The sequence below is a fragment of the Taeniopygia guttata genome, chromosome 3, assembly GCF_048771995.1.
Source record: "Taeniopygia guttata chromosome 3, bTaeGut7.mat, whole genome shotgun sequence".
Taxonomy (NCBI): domain Eukaryota; kingdom Metazoa; phylum Chordata; class Aves; order Passeriformes; family Estrildidae; genus Taeniopygia; species Taeniopygia guttata.
Window position 1 is genome coordinate 83,151,861 of NC_133027.1, and position 24,181 is coordinate 83,176,041.

General features: G+C 38.0%; 1 protein-coding gene across 5 annotated transcripts in view; it reads left to right on the forward strand.

Annotated features, from left to right (window-relative positions):
* SMYD3 (SET and MYND domain containing 3) overlaps positions 1-24,181 on the forward strand; it is a 385,012-nt gene that overhangs the window by 337,695 nt on the left and 23,136 nt on the right. For all 5 annotated transcript variants that reach the window (XM_012572411.5, XM_072927229.1, XM_072927227.1 and 2 more), the window contains one exon: positions 983-1,157. In XM_012572411.5, coding sequence (XP_012427865.4) covers positions 983-1,157 — 175 coding nt within the window. The remainder of the gene's footprint in view (positions 1-982; positions 1,158-24,181) is intronic.

Sequence of the window (24,181 nt, forward strand, 5' to 3'; positions counted from 1 at the left end):
TAATCACAGGTTTGTCGTTGTGCATTTTAAATTCATTGCTGGATTAGTTTGAATAATACATGCAATAATTGGTGAAGGTAACTGCTGGACTTCCTTGAGCTCCCATGGGTACATTCACAGGTGGTAATACTCATTTGAAAACTGCAAGTTTTGGGGTTCAGATTAGGTGTGGTCAGAGAGAGAAGAATCTGGTCCACAGAGAAGTCAAATCAGTGCAGAATGTAATGAAAAAGTGATTTGTGCTAAGAAATATCCAAATAAAGTGAGTGGAAGGTTATCTTTCCTCCATTCCAAATGCACAAAAAATCTTCTTGTAGCATTGGAGGTGAAAATCTCCTTTACTTCCAAGATCATTAGTCCTGAACTACAATCAGACATTGAAACTGTGATTTTCTTTCGCATGCATAAAATGTGCAGTTGTACATGAAAAAACAAATCACAATGCTCTTCATGAGTGTTTCAAGGAAAAAATTAATTAATTTCAAGAAAAGGTTCTAATTTAATGAGAGTTCTAAAAAAATGTGCAGCATAAAAGAACAAGTCCCTTTTTTGTTGCTGTTTTTTGTTTTTAAATTATTTTTTTAGCTGCTGGGACCTTTTAGAAGTAACTTCCATGGAGTCTTTCCCTTGGCTTTAAGAACTGGAGTATCTTAAGTAAACAATGTTTCAGTACCTAAATAAAAGTTATTTGAATTTTTTTATGCATTAAAATATCCTTGCAATTTTTCATCTTTTTTTTTTTTTTTAACCATTTATTGCTAAAGTACTGCCTTCTTTAGAAATTGTTTTGCTACATGTAAACAAAACACAGTTACCTAAGCTGCTACTCCAGCATTTAAGTATTCAAGAATTGTTGCAGAGCCTGGAATGATGACAGTTTTTCTATTTTAATGCTTTGAGGCTCTTACTCCTTGCTAAACAGCATTTAGAAGTTGTATTTTTGTCTGATTAAATATATTTCTTTAACTAAAGCCAATAACAGAGTGGAAGCATGTTCTGGCAAGATGCCAGAATCTCTTGAGGAGTAACAAGGGTCATCTACCAGATACAAATATCTATCAGCTGAAAATGCTTGACTGTGCCATGGATGCCTGTATTAACCTTGAATCTTGGGAAGAAGCATTGTATTATGGCAGCAGGACTCTGGAACCATACAGGTAAGAGATGTAATTGGTTCAGCTGATCCCAAAGATAGGGGAGAGCTGGCTGTCTCATTAAAAGTGAAGACTACTTCATCTTGGTACTTCATACTGGTTTTTATTTCTTGTGTGTACCTTGTGTTGCTTTCTACGTTAGTGAATGAGACAGGATGCTCATTCTGCTTTCACAGTCAGGCTGAAAGCAAATAAAAAGATAACAGGAACTATAATAATAATGACTGATTATTATCTCCTTGCTTTTTCACGTGTTCAGATGCTGCCCCATCCCTAATCAGAGTTACTGTTTCAGGCTCCATTGACATGAGGGTATCAGTGTTTTATGCTGAGATAGAGCAAAAGCGAGGGACAGGTGGCTGGTTGAAATAATTTGTATTCTCCCTATACTCTATACATAGATTTTACAGAAAGAATAAAAAAGTCTTGCAAAATGCAGGAAATTAAAAAGATCCTGGTTCTTATTTTGGGGAGCAATCAAGGTAGCGAATTACTTGGTTTTCTTCTCTCCTAATCAGTACTTGTTCGGGTGCTGTGTGCTGGGAGAGTTTCTGAGTCTGATGGTCTTTTGTTGATAAGGAAGGGCAGCCTCAGAGTTCATACATAATGTGTTGAGGATTGAAGTTGATTGGAGCCTGGAGTTGTAATGCAGCTTTGGTCATCTAGTAGAAAAAGGGCAGGTGCTTCTGCTTTGGTCAGTGTGCTAAAAGCTTTAGAAGACTCACATCTTTTGTTTCTGAATAGTTGCATTTTTTGTAACTAAGTGTTAGCCTGTGCTAAGTGTCCAGTTAAAATGTCACTCACACATGAATGTTCCTTCTTGGGAAGGTATTTTTTAGAGCAACCATTTCTTCTCTGTGATGCACCACGTGATGTTTCAATACAATGTGTGAGGGGTATGCTAGAGCTGAGCAATATGCTCTGCTGTGAATATGAACACTTCAGATGTTACGTATTTTCCTTAATCAAATGGAGATGCCATCAGCATTCAGCCTTTTGCCTGAGGAAATCCTGTCGCTGTCGAGGCAGGATGGGAATGAGAAGACTTTGACTTAGAAGGCTGCTGAGAGTAAAATTTTGGTTTATTTAAAATACCCTGCTCTTTTATATAGAGCTTTGTGAGGACCAACTCCATTGGTCCTGAAGTGAAAACAACCCAAACCACTGGTGCAGAGTGCTTGACGCACAGTGATAGAACTTAACTATAAACAATGTGAAAAACAAGAGAGATAAAGAATTATTTACATTCTTCTCTCTTTCCCAGGCTTCCGCCTTGCTAGAAACTCTGTTTCTCTCTTTGACTGAATCTGAGACCCACAAAATCCCGTGTGGCAGCCTGTTCCTGAATAAGACTCGGGGCTTCACTTGAGGAACACAGTGTTTCAGAGCTTTCACTAATAAGTGATCGTTGATAAAAACCTGAATAGGCTATGGTGCATCACAACTGTGGAGTAGCTCTCTGTTCATAATTCATTTTCGTAGAGGAGGACATGAGTGCCTAAAAATTTTCACATTTCTTCAGGGTGAAATTCATGTTGTGCATGTCCCACTTAACCTTTTATGCAGGCTTATGTAGTACTGCAGCAGTACATGCTTCCTGCCAGTGTTCTACCTTGTGGCACACTTCAGATGAACAGAGTAGTCTACATGTTTAAATGTTCCCCTATTAAATAAAAAAACCCCAAACCTCGGTTGTTTTGGGTTGGGTTTTTTATAAGTTGTTTGCTCGGTTCTTCACAACTGAAAACTGAGCATTTTTTTTCTGCAGACATTTCTGAGAGCAGAGATTACAGTGAGACCATGTGCAGTCTTACCAGATAATTTAATAAAGCTTTCTCCATTTTGCTTGCTGAAGTGTACCATAGTTTTCAAGCTGTTTCATGCAGCAGTTTGGAGATGAAGGATTTGACTGTGCATCCAATTAGCATCTCTTAAGTTAATAATTATTTACACGAGATATTTGACCTTTTTTGCACCTTGGAGTGCTTGTCATTTTTCTCTCCTCATGCAAAAGCATTATTTAAGAGAGATTTTCAGTTGCTTCTTTTTCTTTATACCTTCAAGTCATCACTACAAGCTTTGACACACCTGAAACAAAATCCTCAGTTTCTCATTACAACAAATTGTGCCCTAAGCAGCAGGAGAGCAAATCCTAGGAAATCCTTTGGGATACATTGAATTTCTCCTGTTGAATCAATCTACTGCTTGGCTGCTCCTGCAGTTCCATTATAGCTACCTATTTTCCTTTCCTCAGCTCTGGAAAAAGTATTCATACAGATCTCCACAGGGAATCGCCTGAGAATTCATGCAGTCCATATAAATAGGAAATCACAGTTACAACTTTAAAGGCTCTAGAGATTTGGTCAGAACCAGTTTTAATTTCAGGTAATGTGTTTGTTGTGCATTTTCCATTTCTTTAGCAGCAGGATTAATTTTCAGTGCTGTGTGACACATTGTATCATAATCTATGTTTTCATTGTTATGGTTGCTGACTTTTCAGAATCATCCATTTCATGGAAGTGGCAGAGATAGATCTGTACTACATAAAACTGATTAGTCATGCTGGATAGTAAGCCTGTGTTTTAGGTAGCAATAATAACCTATAAGGAGCATTGTCAGGACCTCTGAAATGGTTTAGCAAAAAGAAAGGAAGAGGAAGTGTCTGCCAAGATGAAAATCTGCCTTCTCTCTTTGTGCTGAACTGTAGCCACCCATTTTTTCTTAAATCCTACAACATGTAGCCTAAGCCAAGTGTATCTACATGGCTTTCCTTGTAAATGTCCCATTAAAAGCCTGTCTGTCCAAGAGCCTTAACCAAAGTTAAGACATTTGCCTAAGTAAAACCTGCCCCATGTCATAGTCAGCACTCAGCAGCTTGCAAATATAAACTTCCTTTCAAAAATCCTCATAAGCCTTAACCACAGAATAACAGAATATCAGCAAGAGGTGTTACATGGGTTTGTCATGTCTCAGCACATTCACACTCTGGTCTGACTGCTGCTCGTGAAGGATCAGATTCAGAGATACTGAGAAAGACAGATTTTCCTTAGATTGCCTCAGAGGAAGGACCCAGCATTTAGCCCTCAAATTACTGACAAGGCACATATGTTCTGGGGATTAGGTTCAGGGTATATTTTCCCCATGTCTCAAGTATTCAGTGCTTTACACTGCTGCCAGAGTGGAAAAATGCATCTGTTATAAAACTCTGCTAGATGTCCTCAGCTATTGTGACAAAGGTAAGAGGAGGAAAAGAAGTAACTATGTGACACCACAGGCCTGCTGGGCTTACCTGCTGAATAGCACCATGTCACCTCTTTGGGCTCAGGGGACATCAGGTCCAGTGAGATTCTGATACAGAGACAACAAAAATGTTCATCGATTTCTGCTCTGTGCTGTTTATAATCCCTGCTGAATTTCAGGTTAATGTAGAAATCCCACTGATCTTCAGATGGGTTGTTTTAATTGAAAACCCTTAATCTCCAGTGCTTCAGCATTAAGGGTAACTGGAGGGCTTCAATATACACAAGAAAATTCCTTCTTTTCATCCCATACAGAAATGTTGGGCAGAAATGCTGCTCTGGCTCTTCACCCAGCAGCCTTGCACATCCTTCCCCCTCCAACCCCTCTCCACTGAGTCAGCACAAATTCAGGGCTTGTGACTGCTCTGCTTTTGCAGTGGGAGGGAGCTGGGTAGGTGCAGGCACCCCATATTTGTGCTATCTGTGCATCATTTGCCTGCTCTTCTACCTCCTCCTATTCTCTATTGCTTCCAGTAATATTTTGTAGTACCCCATTACTTCACCTTCTGTCAGTGAATGGATTTGTTCAGGGAACAAGGAAAGCAGTCCCAGTGAGGGCAATTTTGGATTGTTTTGTAAAGGGCTGGGTTTAAGAACAGTGGCTGATATGTTCTTGTTTTTTTCTGAGAACATGGTTGAATTTTCATTGGGTTAATGAAATACCAGCCAGGAATTTTAGATTTAGAATTCTAATTCAATATATATGACGGTCTTTATTTTCTAAGTATGTGAACTTCAATCAAAAGGTAGATTAAAAATTGACGGTTGCTATAGTATCCTTTTCTTGAATCGTGATCTTGTAAAAAAGCAAAAAAAAACCCCTGTAGAACTTAATATTCTTGGAAAAACTCTGACCCTATTTTCTCTTCTTCAAGAAGGATTTCCAGTAAAGAGTCTGACTTGCTTTTGGTCTGATTTTCCCCCTTTTTGAATACATTTAGAGAAAAAATCCTGTTCTTACAGGTATGTGTTTTGCAATGCAGATGTGATATACGCAATGACTGAAAATCTTTTTTTTTTTTTATTTTTTTTTTTATCAACTATATATGGTTCTTTACTGAGCTCAACAGACTTCTTTGTAGTGGCTAGTTCTGAGGCACTTGAATTGAATTTGTCTTTACATTGAAAGCTAGAGATCCGAAAAATATCCCCAAAACTGCACTGCAGTGATAACCAGGGCCACTGGGGGATGCTACTGCTTAAGGGTTACAGCCCGGATTCGTCGCCCCTCGGCACCCTGGTTATGGAAGGTCCCCGGGGGGTTCGTGCGTGGCTGCTGGGTTTCTGAACCTAGAGACAGTACTAATTCCGTGACCAAAGTTCAATGTCTTAATCATAAACCATCAGTTGTAAACATAAATCTTACCTCTGGGATCACCTGAGAGGGAGAAAAAAATGTCAAGGTGGAGAAAGCAATTTAAAGAAATAATGAAACAAAGAACAGGAAGAACTAAATCTTCCTTATTCACTTTGCTGGAGGTTTTAGAAAATGCCCATGGCATTTAATGTTTAGAGCAAAATGTGTCAAAAGAAGAGGAAACCCCAGTATAAATAAGAGAGTGTATTGTCTCTGGTTAATTATAGTAATTCTTCCAAAAGACAGATGTTTCTAGCAATATTTGCACAGTTTTTGGCTTCAGTGTACCTATTTGTCCATACACAGGGATAATGCTTGTCACTGGGCTGATATGTTTAGGAATCCATTAAAACACTTCAGCAGCCCACTTCTGTCTTCCATGCCTGCCCTCCAGTCCCAACAGCCTTTTCCAAAAATTGAAAAGGAGAGGTTTTACAGCTGAAGTCTGGTGCCTAAATTATCTATGACCTGATCAATCCCTTTCCCATGTAGGAAAAGGATTTTGTATTTTGCTGGTTTCTTGCTTTGTACTTCTGCATGGCACCATCACCTTCAATTCCTTGGTTCTATCCCAGTTTTGTTTTTCTTGTATGTTTCCATTACAGCCATGAGTGGTCCCCCAAAGTGATACTGACCTGCATAATCTTCAATGACTTCCATAAACTCACAATCCCATAAGTGCTTCACCTTCTACCTTTCTTCATTTTCGTGTATTGTGCGTATGGGTAAAAATTCTTACTATTCTCTCCAGTCATGCCAGCTGGTTTTTGGGTATAATTTTGATGTCACTGGTTTGTCCAATGTACTCTGTCACCCGTGAGTAGAAATTCAGCAACAGGAGTGTTAATTTGCAGTACCATGTTCAGTGTATGCCATATTTCTTAGGCTAAGGTTTCCTTAAATAGCTTTGTTGCTGCAAGATTTTTGGGTCAGTGTATGTTCAGTAGCTCTATATTTGTATACTGGTTTAGTTTCTAGTTTTATCTTTCATTTATGTCAAGGGCTATTTGAATTTGGATTTTACAGGTAGTGATCTCCTAGTGATATTAGTGAACTAAATCACTGTTTCCCAGAGTTGCTTATTTCTCTGACACAACTACCGGTGTTGATTTCATTTCTCACATACATTTCCAGGTGTTCTTAGATTCCACAGATCTTGAAAGTTCTATGTTCTTTGCAATGATAACTTCATCTGCAGGGATTTCTTTTGGGTTTTTTTTTCACTGTAGGATCATTTTCACATCAAGGTGTTAGACCATTCAGAGGTTAATGCTTTATTTCAAATAAGGATTTTGGTCCCAGTCTGTCTGCCTACCAGAGCTAAAAGATTCAGTTTGGTTTTGGTGTTTCTTGGTTTGTTCACTGTTCTTTTTTTACTTAAGCAGTAATAGTTGGTATTTTTGTCTTGTAATCAGGGGATCCCTTCTTGGTTTTTTGTACATACATGCTTGCAATTTACAAAGTAAGGACTTATGCAGCCATTACCAGAGCTCTTTTCATTAGTCTGCTTACTATTACACACTAGTTAAAGAACACACATTAAAAAACAGAAATTAGTATATGCATGAGCAGATATTACAAAGACTTGTGTGCTGTGAAAAAAAAATGCAACATAGTTAATCTATTGAAACAATTTTGAGAACAATTTTGGAGAATTCACAGTGTCTGTATGGATTTTGCTAAGAAAAAAAAGGTGGAATTGATGGCATACAAATTCTAAACAAAGGTTTGGCTACAACCCTAAAAATTAAACCTAAACTTAAGTGGGATTGGGAAGGGATTTCAAGGGAGCAATTAACAGTTAAAAAATAGAGATATATGAAACATATATGGCATTTTGGATTCCTTTGACAGTAACTGAACATTGCTTTGCAAAAGCTATTTTAGAGGGAGAAATCATGGTGAAAGGGAGAAAAAAGGAGGAGAATCACTTACAAAGACAGATAAATTACAATTATATCTCTGATGAAAGAGAAAAAAAAGAGAGGGCATGAAGGAAATAGGAGCAGAGAAGCTGTAAGGAACAATGCATTCTCTGAAGGGAGAATTAGGAAGAGTCTGATTTTAGTCATAAAATAACTATTTCTTTTTTTGAATAAATTGTCAATTTGAGTGGACTAAGCAGAGAGAGGAGACTTGGCAGTACTTCCAAGGAGGAAATCCATTAAGAGTTTCTATTGGTGGAGATGTGAACAATTGTGAAAAACTTGTGATATTGTAGTAGAATTGTGGCATTTAAGCAAGAAAACAGACATAATAGAGATAAAGGATGAAAAAGATGAAAAGGCAGTATTTTTTCCCCATTGAAAAACCAGAAACATTACTGAAAAGGAAAACCATAGTCATGAGGAAGAGGAGAGGAAAGGAACAGTGGATAAGGAGAGCAAAGAAATTGAAGAATGCAGTTTGTTTAAAGAGTGAATCAATGGGAATGGCCAGGGAGAGTGAGAGATGGAAAGATGGTGCTTTGAAGAGGGTTGTTCTGAGCCTGAAAATTGAAGGAGGTATTGTCAAACAAGAACCATGACAATGAATTATTAAGTTCCTAGTGAGATGATGTTGCGTCGCGGTCAGCACCCTCTCACCGCGACACCCCGAGCTCGGGCGTGCTGGGCGGCGAGGGAAGAAGACGGGCGGCTGATCCCCCTGTGAAGCTCTGCAGTCCCAGTTGTTGGCACGGGGACAGATGGAGGCAACACGGGACTTGGGGGTGAACAGGATGGATTTATTTAGTGAGCCCCAAGATGCTTGGGGGGGGGGGGCGCACAAAGGTTTTATACAAGAACTCAGGAGGAGGGGTATAGGAACAGTAACTAATAGGGGAATAACAGGGGAGGAGTTTAGGGCAGGACTACATATCATAAACCTATCAGGGAAAACAAGGGAGTGGAGTAACACAAAGTAACACAAAATAGGGTGTTGAGCCTCACTAAATAGGCAGGGACTGTCCTGGGGAAAGGGGCAGGGAAAGGGAGGATTGACATCTTGGAGAGAGGGGGGTTAGGAATGAGCTAGGGAAGATTAACCACTGGGGAAGGGAAGAGATAGTGGTGGGGGGGGGGGGGTATGAACAGACACTGAAAGAATAAAAAACACGCCACTGCAAGATGATCCATCCAGCAGGGAATCCCAAGAATGAAGATCATAGAAGTTCTGTAGTGAAATAGATGATGCCGAGTATAGGTCAAATTTCACAGATTCATATTGATTGGAAAAGGAAGAAAAAAAGATGAGCATGCAGATGGGAGGAAAATTTGCTCACAGTAGTGAGAAAATCCTAGAGACCACATAGTTAGTGATGTGATGGTAGACTACAAGCTCACTGGATCTTGAATTTGCCTGTTATTGAGTAAAAGGATTAAAATGTTGTAGAAGATGTAATTAGGAATATTTTGTTTGGATGTACCTGAAAACCAGGAATATCTTTATTTTTGGGTGCATGACACTACCTTTGTTAACAGGTTCACTCCTGTTCACCATACCAAATCCCTATGAACTATATTTCACTTGACCTGGTCACAGTCTGTTAATCAGTTTTCCTTAACCCCATAAAACCAGAAAATCCAGTCCTTCTATACAAAGAACCAAAGTTCTATCAAAGTTCTATCAAACCTAATTCTAAATTTTCTAATCCTGGTATGAGAACCAACACAGCCACATTAGGATAGCACTCTGCCTTATATAATTAGCAGTAGAATTGTGCCACAGGGAAAATGCTGAGAATACCAACTACTATGTAAACACTACTTGTGCTACCTCATAAATACAGTAGTTTATGGCCTTCAGAAATTTAGTCAATTTTTTCTTACTTACCTGGACAACATCTAATATTGGATTATGCAATTTCAAGTGAAAGAGTTGATGATGTGTTGACCTTCTGGTCAAGTGTAAAACCCTTCTGCATGTATTGCCTTGGCTTCCACAAAAGGTGCTTCCTTTCCACTCTGATTTTCTTTTAGAAATTCTATCTGCTTTAGGCCAGGATCCCAACTACTGTCTGCTGGTATCCAGCACTGAGATGCTTTTCAGCCTTCAGATAAACCAATTCCATGGTTAAAGAGGTGACTCAGTGCTTCTTCTCTCCTCTTCTTGTCTCCCCCTGAGTATACTGGAACCTCTTTTCTCAGCTTCAGTTTGTCATTTTATCATCAGGCAAGACACAGAAGCCTGAATCAGCTTTATTTATGTGACTTTGAAGATGAAAGTAGGAAGGAAGAAACAAAAAGCAAATGATTTTGGGTAGAGAGCAGAACAAAGATGGTAACTGATTACAAATGCTGGAAGGCTAAAAAAAAGGCAGGCTATACTGCTGCTAAGGAAAAAGTTTCAGAGAATCAGAAAGTGGCTGCCCAAAGAGCCATGAAAACTGAGAGCAAGAGAAATATATCAAAGAGGAAAGAATCTTCCTCAGAAAATAGTGCAAGTCCATTGATTAATAATAAAAACTATGTATTTTAAAACCAAAATAAAGTAATCTTCAAGGAATGCAATGTACACGTGTCCAGTAAAGGAAGAGCGGGGGTATATGATATAAGGAACCAAAGAATGAGGACAAGAAGCCCAGAAATTAGCCAAAATTAGGGTGAAAAGGCCTTTCTTTTAACTCTGCCCATCATCACAAAAGATCAAAAAGGGAGAGGGCAAAGCAAATGGATACTTGCCACAGTTGCAAACACTCTCCTAAGAGGAAAATAAGCTTTCTTTAGTTGTGCAGTGTGCTCTTGGAGGATACAGCTGGTTAACTGCCAGAAGAGAAGATAAAGTTCTGGAATCAAAGTGTTTTCATTGTAGCAGCATCATGAATTCATTTGCATCTTAATTCAGGTATGCTGAATGATGCACACCAAGGATATATTGTTCTTTTAAGGCTGGCCAGCCTTTCAGAAACCTTCTGAAAACTGGCAAAAGTGACAGCCAACAAGTGGAAGCATCCTGAACCAGGTCTTTCATACTTGAATCACTGTTGATGAAATAGAAAAGAGAAAGAAACAATAAAATATTTTCATGCAATAGTGTGCTTGGCAGACTTTGAAAAATGGAATTAGATCCTACTTTGTTACAAAACAAAAGTCTCAGTATATACAGTCAAAAAGGAAAAATATGTAAGAGTTTCGTTTTCCCAGCATAAGGGGAATTTGCAAGATTTACCAAAGCATTTTTTGAAGTACTCGCTTTAGACAGTGGCACAAATTATATGTTTTAAAAATGTTTATGTAAATACAACTGGAGACCTCACTTAAGAAGAATGGAAAATTCCTGCATGTTGTATTTTGAGATGTTCTGAAACACAGACCTTCTATCCTATGAAATGCAACACAACTTCTCAAATCTTACCAAAAAATCCCAGAGTAATTTATGACCTTGGGAATGCCCTACTAATTAGTTGCATGGTCTCATGACCATAGCTAAAGATAAGTTATCTTAGATATTTGTCTCAGTACCACACTAGTATAAGGTCTCTTATTTTTCAAGGGATTTCAAAATGCCTAACCAAGTTGGGTAATAATACCTCTACCAATTCAACATCTCAGAATTTTTAGATGGAAAACAGGTTTACATGCTTACAGTAAGATAACATCCTGAATGCATTCTGAAGCTTTATCTGTTGCTACCTGTCTGGATGCAGTTCATCTGTGTATTGTCTGGCTGCCAAGTTTGCAGTTCAAGCGAGCTCTACCAATGATGGATGTTTATCAAGAGATGCTATTAAATTGTGTTAGGTTGCTTGTGCCAGTAGAGAAAAAAACAGAGGTGGAGGGAGAGGGAAGTGTGAGTGGCAAGGTCTTTTTCATGTGAGAGACCATCAACATTAATCTGTGACACAAAAGTATATTGACAACTAAAATTGTTAATTTTATTAAATACCCCATGCTTTCAAACCCCTGCCTTGCTCTGAGACAGCATTGTCCCAGGGAAGTACTCCTGACTTCTGGTACCTTGAGGAGAACAAGAAAGTCCAGTGGTTAACTTATGATGTGTTAATACTGTGTCCATCAAAGAACAACCATCTCCAGATATTGCAGTGGGACAGGACTTTTCCCATCTTGTTTGCAGTGGTGAGGACTGTCACTGTTCTTGATCTTTGCATCTGAAAAACACCAGCGTAGAGCATTGACTGCACCCAGTGACACTAAAAAAACCCACAGCAAGTTACATTCAGACCCTGCTAAGCTAAACAAGAGAAGAGTGATAACAGTCTCTCATAAATTAAAAGGGCACATCACAGAAATCAGGACTGGCTTGTGGATCCAAATCTCACCATAACCCTCAGCAACATACAGTTCACTGGGAAAAGCACTTCACTGGATTCAGTCTCTTCTCCCAGGTAACATGTGACAGGATGAGAGGAACTGGCCACAGGGTGAACCAGGGGAGGTTTAGATTGGATATTGGGGAAAATATCTTGACTGAAAGGGTGGTCAGACACTGGAATAGGCTACCCAAGGAAGTAGTGGAATCACCATCTCTGGTGAAGTATGCAAAAGCTGTGTAGATGTGGCACTTGTGGATATGGTTTAGTGGTGAATTCCATAGTGCTGGGTTAACAGCTGGACTCAATGATCTTAGAGGTCTTTTCCAACCTTTATGATTCTAAGTTACACTGTTGGTGATAATGGTGTGGTGTACATAGTGGGGGTTCAATCCGTCTAGGGAGTGAATTACTGAACTTTCTCTATGAAATCTATCTCAGTGGTCAGAACTGGATAGATATTTACCAGGTTGAATGTGGAAAAAACTTACAGCTTTCCTGATATACACCCCAAAAAGCTATTCCCTTCCCTTTTGTGTCCTGTATATAATCATCAAACAAGATAAAGTTCCTGACTGCTCTGAACTGATAGAAATTGGCTTACATCAAGTAAGGATGCAAAGGATTTTCCATGAAACTTCACCTTTCTCTCAAGCACAAATGCAGACATTCATTGCGTATGTTCACATTTGCATATACTCAAATGTGTTCCTCTTGCTGTCACTGCTTTCTAACCAGGTAAATCCACAATTAACTGGGTATCTTTAGAAAGTTGGGTTGTATTTTACTTCAGTTTTTCAGTTAATACTGGTTTTTATATATATTAGTTCCTGTCTTTGCAGTTCTTTTACCAAGATTTCTTCTTAATGGATTCAAGCACATATACACATGCTTAAGCCAGACAAGTTGCATTCAGGTAAACAGCACGTTCCTTTGGCCCTTTCTGCACACTCCTCAGGTGGCTCATCCCTGGCTCCCAGGGCTACCCTTTGGCAAATTTCTGCTTACTTTTGTTTAACTGAGGTTGACAAAGGTAATGTGATTTCCAGGGTCTTTAGCAGTGCTAGTGACAGCAATGGCTTAAGTAGAGATACCTTAGCCTGTTCCTCAAACAGAGTTAGTGTGTTGTATTTAAGGCCATAACACTACCCCAGCTTGTGATTAAGTGCTTCGTGAGTTCCATTTCCTTATAAGAACATGTGTAAGAACCCAAGAATGTATGCCACAAGTGAACTAAGCATTAATCTGTCAACAGCTTAAGTGTGTTTGGGATAGTGCAATGGAAATATGTGGTATAGTGACACAATGTTTGTTCTCTGGGAAGCACTTAGGGGCAGATGGAACCTGTAAAATGGATTGATTTGTGAAAGTGTGCAGCTTCTATCAGATTTGTTTGATGCTTACTTGCTTTAACCCAAATAAACACAGGCCACATGTGTTTGAATTTTCAGTAAGGTGCTGGTAGCTACATGTGGGGAACCCAACTAATAAGTGCACAAAAACTTATCATGAAGGGTCTTCTGTTTAAAAGGTGTGCTTCTCTCCTAAAATAATGAGATGAGTAAAAATTAGCATATAATTGAGGATATATTCTAAGAAAATGAAAAAAAATATTAAGGATTTGACAACAACATAAAAAATACAATGCTGGAGTCTAATTACAATTAAATGGAAAATTAAGTCCATAGCAGGCATGTCTTAAAATTTTGGTCTAAATCAATAACATCTATAAAAATGAGGTATGTTTGTATGGAAATTACACAAAAAATCTGTAACATTTTAAAATTAAATGTTAAGCATCCTACAGATCTGTTGAACTACACTGTAAAACTCTGCAGACAATTGTATGGTTGCAAGTTGAATGCCATTAGGGTATGTATGTAAGGAAGGCATTACATTTGCATACTTAAAGATGATTTCTGGTCTCTTCCACCTGCTTATCTGAAAAATGATAAATCCTATATCAAGGATTAATAATAAATCCTACATCATTATATTTGTGCAATGCTTCACCAGTACTTTAAGGACATTGAGCTGTGTGCCACTGCGGCAGCAACAATTTAGTTTTTCTATTTCAGAATTTGGATGAAGTTTGAACCTTGACATGAATTTGTGGACAGCCTGCATTGACATTTATCTAATTGTTTTATACTGAACTAAATCAATTTAATAAGTGAACTGAAAGAAAGACTTGATTTTCATTTTTTGAAAGCAAGCATATCAATGCATCTGCCAAAATTAAAAAGAGTATGTGGATTTCTGCCATCTTGCCTTCTGTGTAGTGCAGAATTTCTGTACCTGTAGCACAGATCTTGTTTCAGCTGATTGCAAAAAATTTGCCTTGGGTGAACAGAGTAAGAAATAATATTAAAAATGTATCTCTGGAAATATAATTCTACTCTTGTGAGTTGTGTGTGCAGTTTTCAGTTAACTTTAAAACTACATTTTATATGTTCTTCAGGGTACAGTATATAATATTCTATTAAGCTATGTTGCATGTGATGTTGGTAGGACACATTCTTAGCATGATTTTGAAAGGCTCAATAAATGTCATACCTCTTCCTAAGGGAATATTGACTATGCAAAATATGGTAAAATGTGTACAGCTACACAGAAAAACACAAACCGAAACCCTCAGTTGTTCCCACAGTGATATTGTGTCATGAATATTCTTTCTACCCAGAGCACTGGAGAGCAGAATGGCAAGGTCCAGGGACATGCCATAAAAGAAAGATTGCCATACATTGTCCCAGTAAGAGCTTGGGCTTTCAGCAACCAGTTAGAAATTAAAGGCATTTCAGTGTCAGGGAGGCTTCTCTGATTGTGTTATCTGTGTGTGTACCTTTGCTTGTTAGTGCTACCTAGCAACTTGCATAAAGACAGAGATGTCAAGTGTATGAGGTTCCTACAAGTCAGTAGAAGGTAAGAGGCCACATATAGAATGCCTATAAAGAGAGAAGTTGTTTAAGCTCATGTTTGAATGTATTAGTAGATGCCAAAATATTCACATAGCAAAAAGCAGTTTTTAATGTCTCAGTGGAGGGGAAAAATCTCCATACCTATCGGCATAAAACAACTACAAGTCATAAGGAGTTTGGTAAATTTAGGTGCTCCTACAACTGGTTGAGCGCTGTGATTCTGCTGCTCTCCTCAATGGGGCAGCTATAGATAGAAGCTAAATCCCTGTCACCCTTATTGAGGAAAGGGAGAAAGTACAAAGGACATGAAAGAGCCATAAATAGCAGTCAATATATTTATTTATTCTGAGGCCCATATTTATCTTAAAAATGATGTCATCCAAGCCAATATCTGCATTTAACACACATAGTGCTCTGTGATATTGCATCTCAATGAATGCTTCAGATTAACAGAATTTACACAGTGTCAGTGGAAACGTTTGCTTTTCTGCCTGTTTTTCTGTGCTGTGGAATTGTGGATTTGGTATGTTTTAATTAGTTTTGGTTTATTTTTAATGTATGGATAAAAAAATCACATGGTAAAAATGGGTAAAAATTTTAAAACCAAGGAAAATCTTAAATTATGTCTGCTGTTTCACTGTTAGTTGAAGATCATGTGGAAGAAAAAGTCATTGCATACACAGCAGTTCTTAGTACACTGCCTGGATGAGGTTGAGAAGTTTTGTTGGGTCTGCATTCTTTCATATATAAAAGTCAACACAGTCTTTGGCAATATTTTTGGAAAAAGTTCAAAGCCATCAGGTGAAGTTCTTGGCATTGTTGCAGTGATTTGAAAAGCTCTCTTGGCTTCCTGAAGTCTTGAGTTTCATCTCTTGTGCTGGTTCTACATCAGTCAGCTGTAGATGGCTTAGGGATGAGTCACAGGGAAATGTCCCCAGTATTTTCAGAGCTGTCAAATCTCAACAAGCCAGGCAGGAAACTTGGTCTGCTGACCTCTCCTTTGTACTCTTCACCCCTGGTAGAGTCACTGTTGTCTTCTCTTTATCCGTCGCATCTGACAAAAAGGATCCCTGGGGAAAGTCAGCAGGAATAATTTATCTCTGGATAATTGGTTATCCAGGAGCAATGCTGCTATAGGTCCTCCTCTCTTACATGCCTGGAAGTGTAGTCAGTCACACTCTCATGCACTTGTCATCCTATGCATGAATCTCATGTGTGTGGTTCCCACAGTGTGTTCCTCTTCCACAGATCTCTATGGGAAAGTGCATTTTCATAAATTCAAGACCTGACTCCTTTCACATACATAATTTTTAAATTAGCTAACTTCTCTGTAAGTGAGTTACACTTACAGCTTTTGATCACTGCAGGGGGTTTTGTTACAGTATGTTGACAGATGTTTCTATTTCTCCCTGAGTTCAATGGATCTGCTCTTTAAATTTAGCATGGACACATTTTACATTTTTACTTTATTCTCAATAGTTGAAGATACCTGTTTTTCACAACCTGATGGAGATAACAAATTATTTTATCATGTGACTCAAAAAAGTAGCTACTTAAAAGGCTTGGAAAATTTTGTGAGCCATCATTATAACACTCTTCACTCTGTAATGACTTTCTTATGTTAAACAAATGGATTTTGAATAATTTAAAAAAGAGAACCCGACATTATCAAGTTTTTTTTGTAGTTATGAACCTGTAACTTAATGTCAGAGACAAAATATACTGAATGAGTTCATGGGAATAAAAATTTAATTTTTAATTAAAAATTTTGAAGCTGTCCATCTACAATACTTTCCTTTTGAAAAGCACACTGTGCAGTGTAAGAGTTTTTCACAAACTATGACAGTCCTTAATAAACTGGTATTTGTGTACTTAACATTTCTCAGAAACGTTTTTTTCTGTAGGGATTATATTGGGCCAGAAGCATTCTAAGATTGTGTATCCACTAGTGTGAAGGTGGATGCTTGCATGACTGCCACCTTCTTCTTTACTCTTTCACAGCTCTTGGGTTTCAGTGACTTCAGTACAGTGACTTTATTTCAAAATATTTTTAAAAGCAGACAGAGGTTGGTGGATTAGGGGCACCAGCGATAATGATACTATTTAACTTGGAGTATTAGAAAAATTAGGCCAGTTTGTCCTTAGTAAGAATAAATCCATCCTCTGACTGATATACTCGTAATGTGTTGTTTGTGGAAGTGTTATGGATGGCTCATCAAAGTCTGAAGGAGCAAGCCCTGATTTCTGTACTGCTTTGTTTTCAATAGCTGCCACCATTGCTCCTTCTCTAGTGTGAAAATATGTCCAGTTTTGTACATTGTCTGCCTTGTGTCACTGCCTGTTGCCCTGTTTCATCCCCAGTGCCAATCTCTGCTTGCCCTTTGTCCCAGATATCACTTACCTTTAAGTTTCTGCTGATACAAATCATATGAGACCAGAGTCAAGTGATACTTATGTAAGATATATCCAACCTTCTGTGTCTAATAAGAATACTACATTATTTAATTAAAAAAAATTGATAGGCATACTTTAAAGAGTGTTGTCTGGTTTATTCTCCCCCTGAAGACAGCTTGCTAACAACAGTCACTCAGGAGATCTGTTTTTCTTCTTTACGTGTAAATGTTTGCCTTTTGTAAAGCACAGATTTTCCTGAAGTGCTATCCATAAATGTACAAGGATACAGAAAAGTTGGCTGAAGACATGTGCAATGAGCATATTGGAAATTTGCATTTTGTGGACTCCTCAAATCACAGGATTTCAGAGACCAGCTCAGTATGCTCCTTCTAGCATTTCACTGTGTGTTAATGCACAGGTAGTTCATGATAGCCGTGATCAACACCAGGGTAGGTTCTGCCTGTAAAGATCTCCTGGAATGCTAGGTGTAAAGAAAAAAAAAAATACCACCATGCAAGTGCTCAGCCACAGATTTGTTCACTGGCCTCCAGAGCTAAGGGAGCTATTTTTCCATTAGATTTTTTCCTCTGACTGACTGACTGACTTTTTTATGCTGGTTCACTGAATGATAGCTATAGTGCAGTGTTCATGCAGCACCTGTTACACATTGGAGAATTTACTGGAACTCTCTAGAATTTTACATGGGCATAATGAAATTTATAGTGCAGAAACCAGAGTTTCCCAGGAGCAGAGAATTTATAGCATTTCTCCTGCGTGCATTCCGTCATATCTATCTCAGGGCAAAGCTTATATTGTGTTCTTTACCTTGAGGAATGTACTACTGGTATCTTTATCTTCTGTTATCTTGGTGATTTAGATTGCCAGAACGTCTTTGCGATTTCTACTTTGGTGCCAAATTTAACTAAAATTACCCAATGGATTCAGAAATTACTAAAGAACAGGCAGATGGATGATGGCCCCATAAATCTTGTTATCAGGCTGAAAAAGGGATTTTCTTTTTTTCCTTGGCTGTCACAGAAGATAAAGCCAGCAGGTCAGGGAAGGACAGGCTTCCAGTAAGATAGAGTGTGACCAGGACATCAGTTCTTTCCAGTTTCAGACAGTCTGAGTCTGTGTGCATGGGTGACAGGTCAGCAATTCCTACATGATCGAGGCATAATCCAGGAACTGTGACAAGAAGGAGTTCTGATGAGGGATTTGTTGAAATCTAACCAACCAGTTTTATGGATGTGTATAGGAAGCATACATTCCAGGTATGAAGGGCAGCTTGAGCTGCAGAAGGGAAAATCCGAAAGTTTAAATTGGTGGGGGGTTTTCCCGATTAGGGTGACTGAGCAATGACAACTGAACATCTCAGTTTTTTAGGTACCCTAACACTGATTTAGCTAATCAGTCTATTGACTGCAGTGGAGCATCAACTTCTGTTTTCAAAGGCAACTTTGGCATCTGCCAAATCTCTGAGTTCCTTTCTTTTCCATAGGGCCTTGGTCTCACATAACACCAAACGCTGTCTTTCTATTTTCCCACATTCCTGCCCATCTCAGGACACTTTCCCATCTATAGGCATGTATTTTCTTTTCCAAATGCCATTCTTTTTCTCTTTTAGAAGACAAGCTACAAATGACAAGCAGCAGCACAGGATTTTCCTGCCTGCCTGTGGTTGCCCACAAATACTATCACCACTTGCACTACCCAGATGGAGTCTTTCTCTAGATAATACTTACCTCACCTTTTGGACGCTTTCTCAACATTTAAAATTGAGATATTTAAATCAAGGGGAGACCCTTGTATAACCCAAAGCAATCCTCAAGGGACCACATCCTGGGAATTGCTATATTAGGATAAACCACCATCTTGCATTTTGTAGTTGCTAGTAATGATTTTTCAGGAGCTGAATGTGCCACTCCCCCACAACATGGTTCAACTCAGTTGGAGGTCACTGGCCTTCATCAATGTTATTAAAATTGGGCTTGAACAGAGCAAATTATTAACAGAGCTGAGAAATGAATTAACAGCAAATTTATTAATTTACTTCCCAAAATTACTTCCTCATTTACCTTCAGAACAGCTATGAGCAAATGTGCAGCTTTCTCAGATTTCTTTTTAGGAGAGTTCTTTAAATGAGTGTGTTTTAGAATATTTTTGAATATTTTGCTCTGTTGACTGTATTGTGAACCTTTAAAACTCAAAGCACAATTTTTATCCCTCAGGTAAAAATTCTTTCTACCATACTCGCTGAGCATTGAGGCACTTCCAGCCAAATGCTGGAGTTAAAAAATGGAGATAATTCTTTCGCAAGTTTCTCCACAAGCACAGAGTCATCTTAGAATCCTTACTAATGGTTTTAATTGTAAAAACCAAGCTTTAACTTTACTAATTCACACATATGACTGGAATATGCATGCTATGAATATTTATTATAGTAGAATTCAAGTTGTCATTGACTATGAAACAAAATCAAGGACCTGATAAATTCAGTTAAAATGCAAACAAGTATGTTCTACTTCATTGCAAAGTACAGGATATTTTTTGCTGCTTCTAGCACTCTTCTGAAATGAGGGCGGGGGAGAAAGAAGCAACATACATTTCCAGATGCCGTTTACATGATCAAATGCTTAAAATATTTGCAAAAGGTTATTTTTTACTATATGTAGAGATTTTTTTTTTTAATCATATGGTCTAACTTGCTGTATAGTCTAGTTTACTGATCTAGTTTACCTCTCTTCTGTGTTCTCAGCCCTGTTGCTTTACACTTTCTGAATTGTTCCTGACTTCCCAGAGGTACCCAAAATATTCCACCTAAGCCATTCATTCTGAAACAGAAAAGAGAGGAAAAGTGTAATGCCATGTGTTTGTGCTGGATCCAGTGGTACCACTATCAAGAGAGATTAAAGTAGCAATCCAGATGTTCAAAATCCCTTAGCAAACTTCTGGGTGAGAACAGGACAGTAAATAAATCTTCTGTTGAGGGTGAAAAATCTGGTGTTAAAGATGAGAAAGTTGATTCAATGGTTGCATATGCTGACATGCAAGACTGCTGACTCAGTTTTATTTTCTTAGCCTGTCTGCCCAAGAAGACAGAAGTGGATGTGTGCAAGTGAATTCATGACTCCATTGAGAGCTGACAGTGGCCATTGTCTTCTGAGTAAAAAAGGCAGGGGGGCATAGTAAATATTCCAGGAAAGACCATGTTGCATTTTTATTCTGGGGTTTAAAGATCTGTGAATGTTTCGTGTTAGAGGCAGTATGGGTCTTCGAGAATCCCTAAGTTCATGTTCTTCTTTTTCTTTTTGTTTTGGTACCTGACTCAGACACAGACATGTTTTGAATCACTCCCGAATTCTTTTTGTACTCCTCAATACTTCCTTAACTCTGGACTATTTATCTTCATTTCTTTGCCTCCTCTCTCTGTCCCTTGGTGAGGAATGAGTAAAGGAGTGTGTGGGTGAATGAATGGGGGAGGGGAGGGTGTATTCCTGTAATTTCTTCTCCTTTATCCTCTATTTCCTCAGCAACTTCAAATATGTCATCACTGATGGCCTCTCCTTTTACCACAGGAGATAGAAATCCAGTCCTCCTTCCCGTAGCTCCTGTGGGAAAGGGATGAAGACCCTAGAACTTAACTTTTCCTTTGTCCAATGAAAAGGTTGCCCCTGACACACAACGGCTCCCCTCCATAAACTGTCATTCCTCCAACCAAGGTGTCAAAGGATCTTTTTCATCTTCGAAGCATGGAGAGGGGAACTATGTCTGGTGCTCAAGCAGTGCAGGCAAGAGAAAAATAATCGGCTCACTAGAGTTTGGCTGCTCTATTCCAAATGGACAGATGAGCACCTTGGCACCTGGTTAGAGGAAAATAAAACTGCAGGGGCGTCCTCCAAATGTCATTAATTTCTATGGGGTTTGAAAGTGGTTAGAAGTCAGGCTTTCACTGTGGCCCAAGCATTCCCTACACAAAGCATCTGCAGACTGTCATGAACTAGAGGAGATGTTTCAAGGAAGACCTATTTTTTTTGAGAGTAGTTTTACCTTTGTTACCCATCACAGCATTACCTTCCCTAGGTTTATCTGTTGTCTTGAAAAAAATAATTAAAAAAAACAATAATAAAAAAATAAAAGCTGAGTGTAGAAAGGGATTTACATACGATGGCTTCTTAGTCTGTCAATTTTTAACCTACACTAAAATTCCTGTGGATTCTATAAAACTTTCTCTTTTACTTACATTTAAAAGGATCAGCAGCTCCCATGGAACTAGTCTCTGGCTACCTTTTACTTTACTGGGCAAACTCACCATGTGGATAGTGCAACAAATGCTGCCCCAATGCTGCTGTTGAGTTGCTGCAGTTGTGTGGTCAGTGGAGGGTTAAACAAATTCCCTTGCAGTATGTGCTTTCTTATGAGTTTTCAGAGGTTTTTTATAGAGCTATTTTCTTTTCACCCCTTTCATCTGTTTGTTGTGGATGCCCACATGACCTCCTGAAAATACAAATACACTCTTTTATTTGCAGAGCCTATTATCAGCCTTGTCTTTAGCCTCATGATAAAGGTCAAGTAGATTAGTTAGGGAGGCTCTTGCCTTTCTAAATCCACATTGGTTATCTCCTTTTAGATAATTACTATCCATGTATTTCTCTAATGTGCCCCAGGGTATAGTTTCCATTCCTTCAATGCTGCAAGATTAAATTGATCTACTTTTGACACATTTTGCTGGGTTTCAGCTCTGCTAACTGGTTTAATACCAGTGCTTTTGTGATTAGTCATCCTGGACAGTGGAGACAGAGCAAGTGCTCCCGAAGAATATTATTTTCCAATGCAAATTCTGTAAAAAACACTTGTGTTCTAAGAAACACCAGCAAATGATTCTGACTTTTCATGTAACAGTTTTTCAGCTATCCATGTTCTAGCCTCTTCCTTTAATACTGTATTACCTATGAAAATTCCTACTGTCCATGGAGAACATGTGGGAGTAAAGGAGAACAGCAGTAAGAAAGTAGTGACTAATATTAACCTCTGAAATTTCTAGTCAGATTTTAAGAAGCCACTGAAACATCAAGGCTTTCCAGGTGCTTGTTTTTAAAAATATTATTCTGATATTAAAAAAACTTACGTTTCACAGTTGTCAGGGGAAAAAATCATAATAGATTTCTTTTATTTTGTACTCTTTCATCATTATAATAGTTTCAAGACAAGCTAGAAGGCTTTAAACATATATATGCATATATATGCAATATGTCACTCAGAATTACTTATTTCCATTGAATATTCCTTATCTATGCATTATCAATTTGGATAACCTTATATTAATAGGTGCTTTATCCATAGTTAGCATGTGCTATTTTCCTGGGTTTCCTACTGCTCTTCATCAAACAGGATGTTTAAAGTGCTGCATAGTATAATATAGAGTAAGGAATATGGAGAAAAGAATTTCAAGATCGTTTCCTCTGAGGGGATCCTTTCAAGATCTTTAGTCTGAAATCAACTAAAATCAATCAAAATACCTGGTTGTGCCTCATTTAGACTTTCAGTATAATATTAATTCCTGATGTGACAGCCAACTGATATTTCAGTTTTGACAGTACTATATCTTTAGAAGCCAAAGATTTATTATGAGATGTCTCTTTCCAGCAAAGCAGCAGTAAGGATTTATCACAATGAGCAGCACGGGTTCTTCTGATAATTTGTATCACTATTTAATTAATTATTTTTAATAATAATAATAATAATAATAATAATAATAATAATAATAATAATAATAATAATAATAATAATAATAAATAGTTCTTATTATTATATCCACATTGCTATGCCTGATGCACATTTACCAAAAATATAGTGTCCTCATTCCCAGAGGTATATTTACATTTGTAATGTTCGTTTGTAGCTAATCCATGTGTCCTGTCATCAAATGTGTTATCATGGTAAGGAACACAGAGCTTTGCACATACATTTTTGTTCCATCCTCTTTCTAAGAGCATTGGTAGACAAAACAATTTCTTCCTATTCTTGCTATTTCCTCAATGCTATGTACTAAATATATTCAATTAAATAATTCAGCCACACTTTGATATTTAGGAAGCTCTCCTGTGCTGGAGGTCAGCATGAACAAAAGCAATTGAGACCCAAATGAAGACATTTGGTCTGGTTTGCATACTTCCCCATAACACTAAACTGAAATTCTTTTTGAACGTAAGTTGGTTTTCAGTTATGAGAAGATTTAAGAATTACAGAGACTTTGCCAATATAATGTAAAATTTTCTGCTGTTCAGATGACACTGTATGTATATGGGGTGTGGTATAAAACGCAGCCTAGACTGCACTGTAGACAGGTTAATATTTTTATTAGCTCTATTCCCATTTAATGAAATTCTTCAAAATGCTGAAATGTTTTTATTCATAAGGGTTTTTCTTATATATGCAATATGCTTTGCTATTCCTGAATTATTACAACATCTCTGGAGAAGGAAATGAGGTAAATATTGCAAAATACAAAATATTTTTCAAATGCTGGAGTGCTGACCTTATAAAATGAAGATGCAACCTTGAGTCAGACAACCAAGAGCTTTTTAGCACTTTAATGTAGCAGAACTCTACCAAAGGGGCAAATTTTTGCATTACTTTGCTAGTGATGTGAATGCTGCAGCTGTATTTGTGTATCCATATTCATTATTTCTTGTGTTCCTCCTGGCTTATGATTGATCCGAAAGAATCTGAATCTTCATTTTGAGGGTTTTTCTTTTTTTCTTTCTTTTTTTTTTTTTTTTTTTTTTTTACTTTGGTGGAAATACACA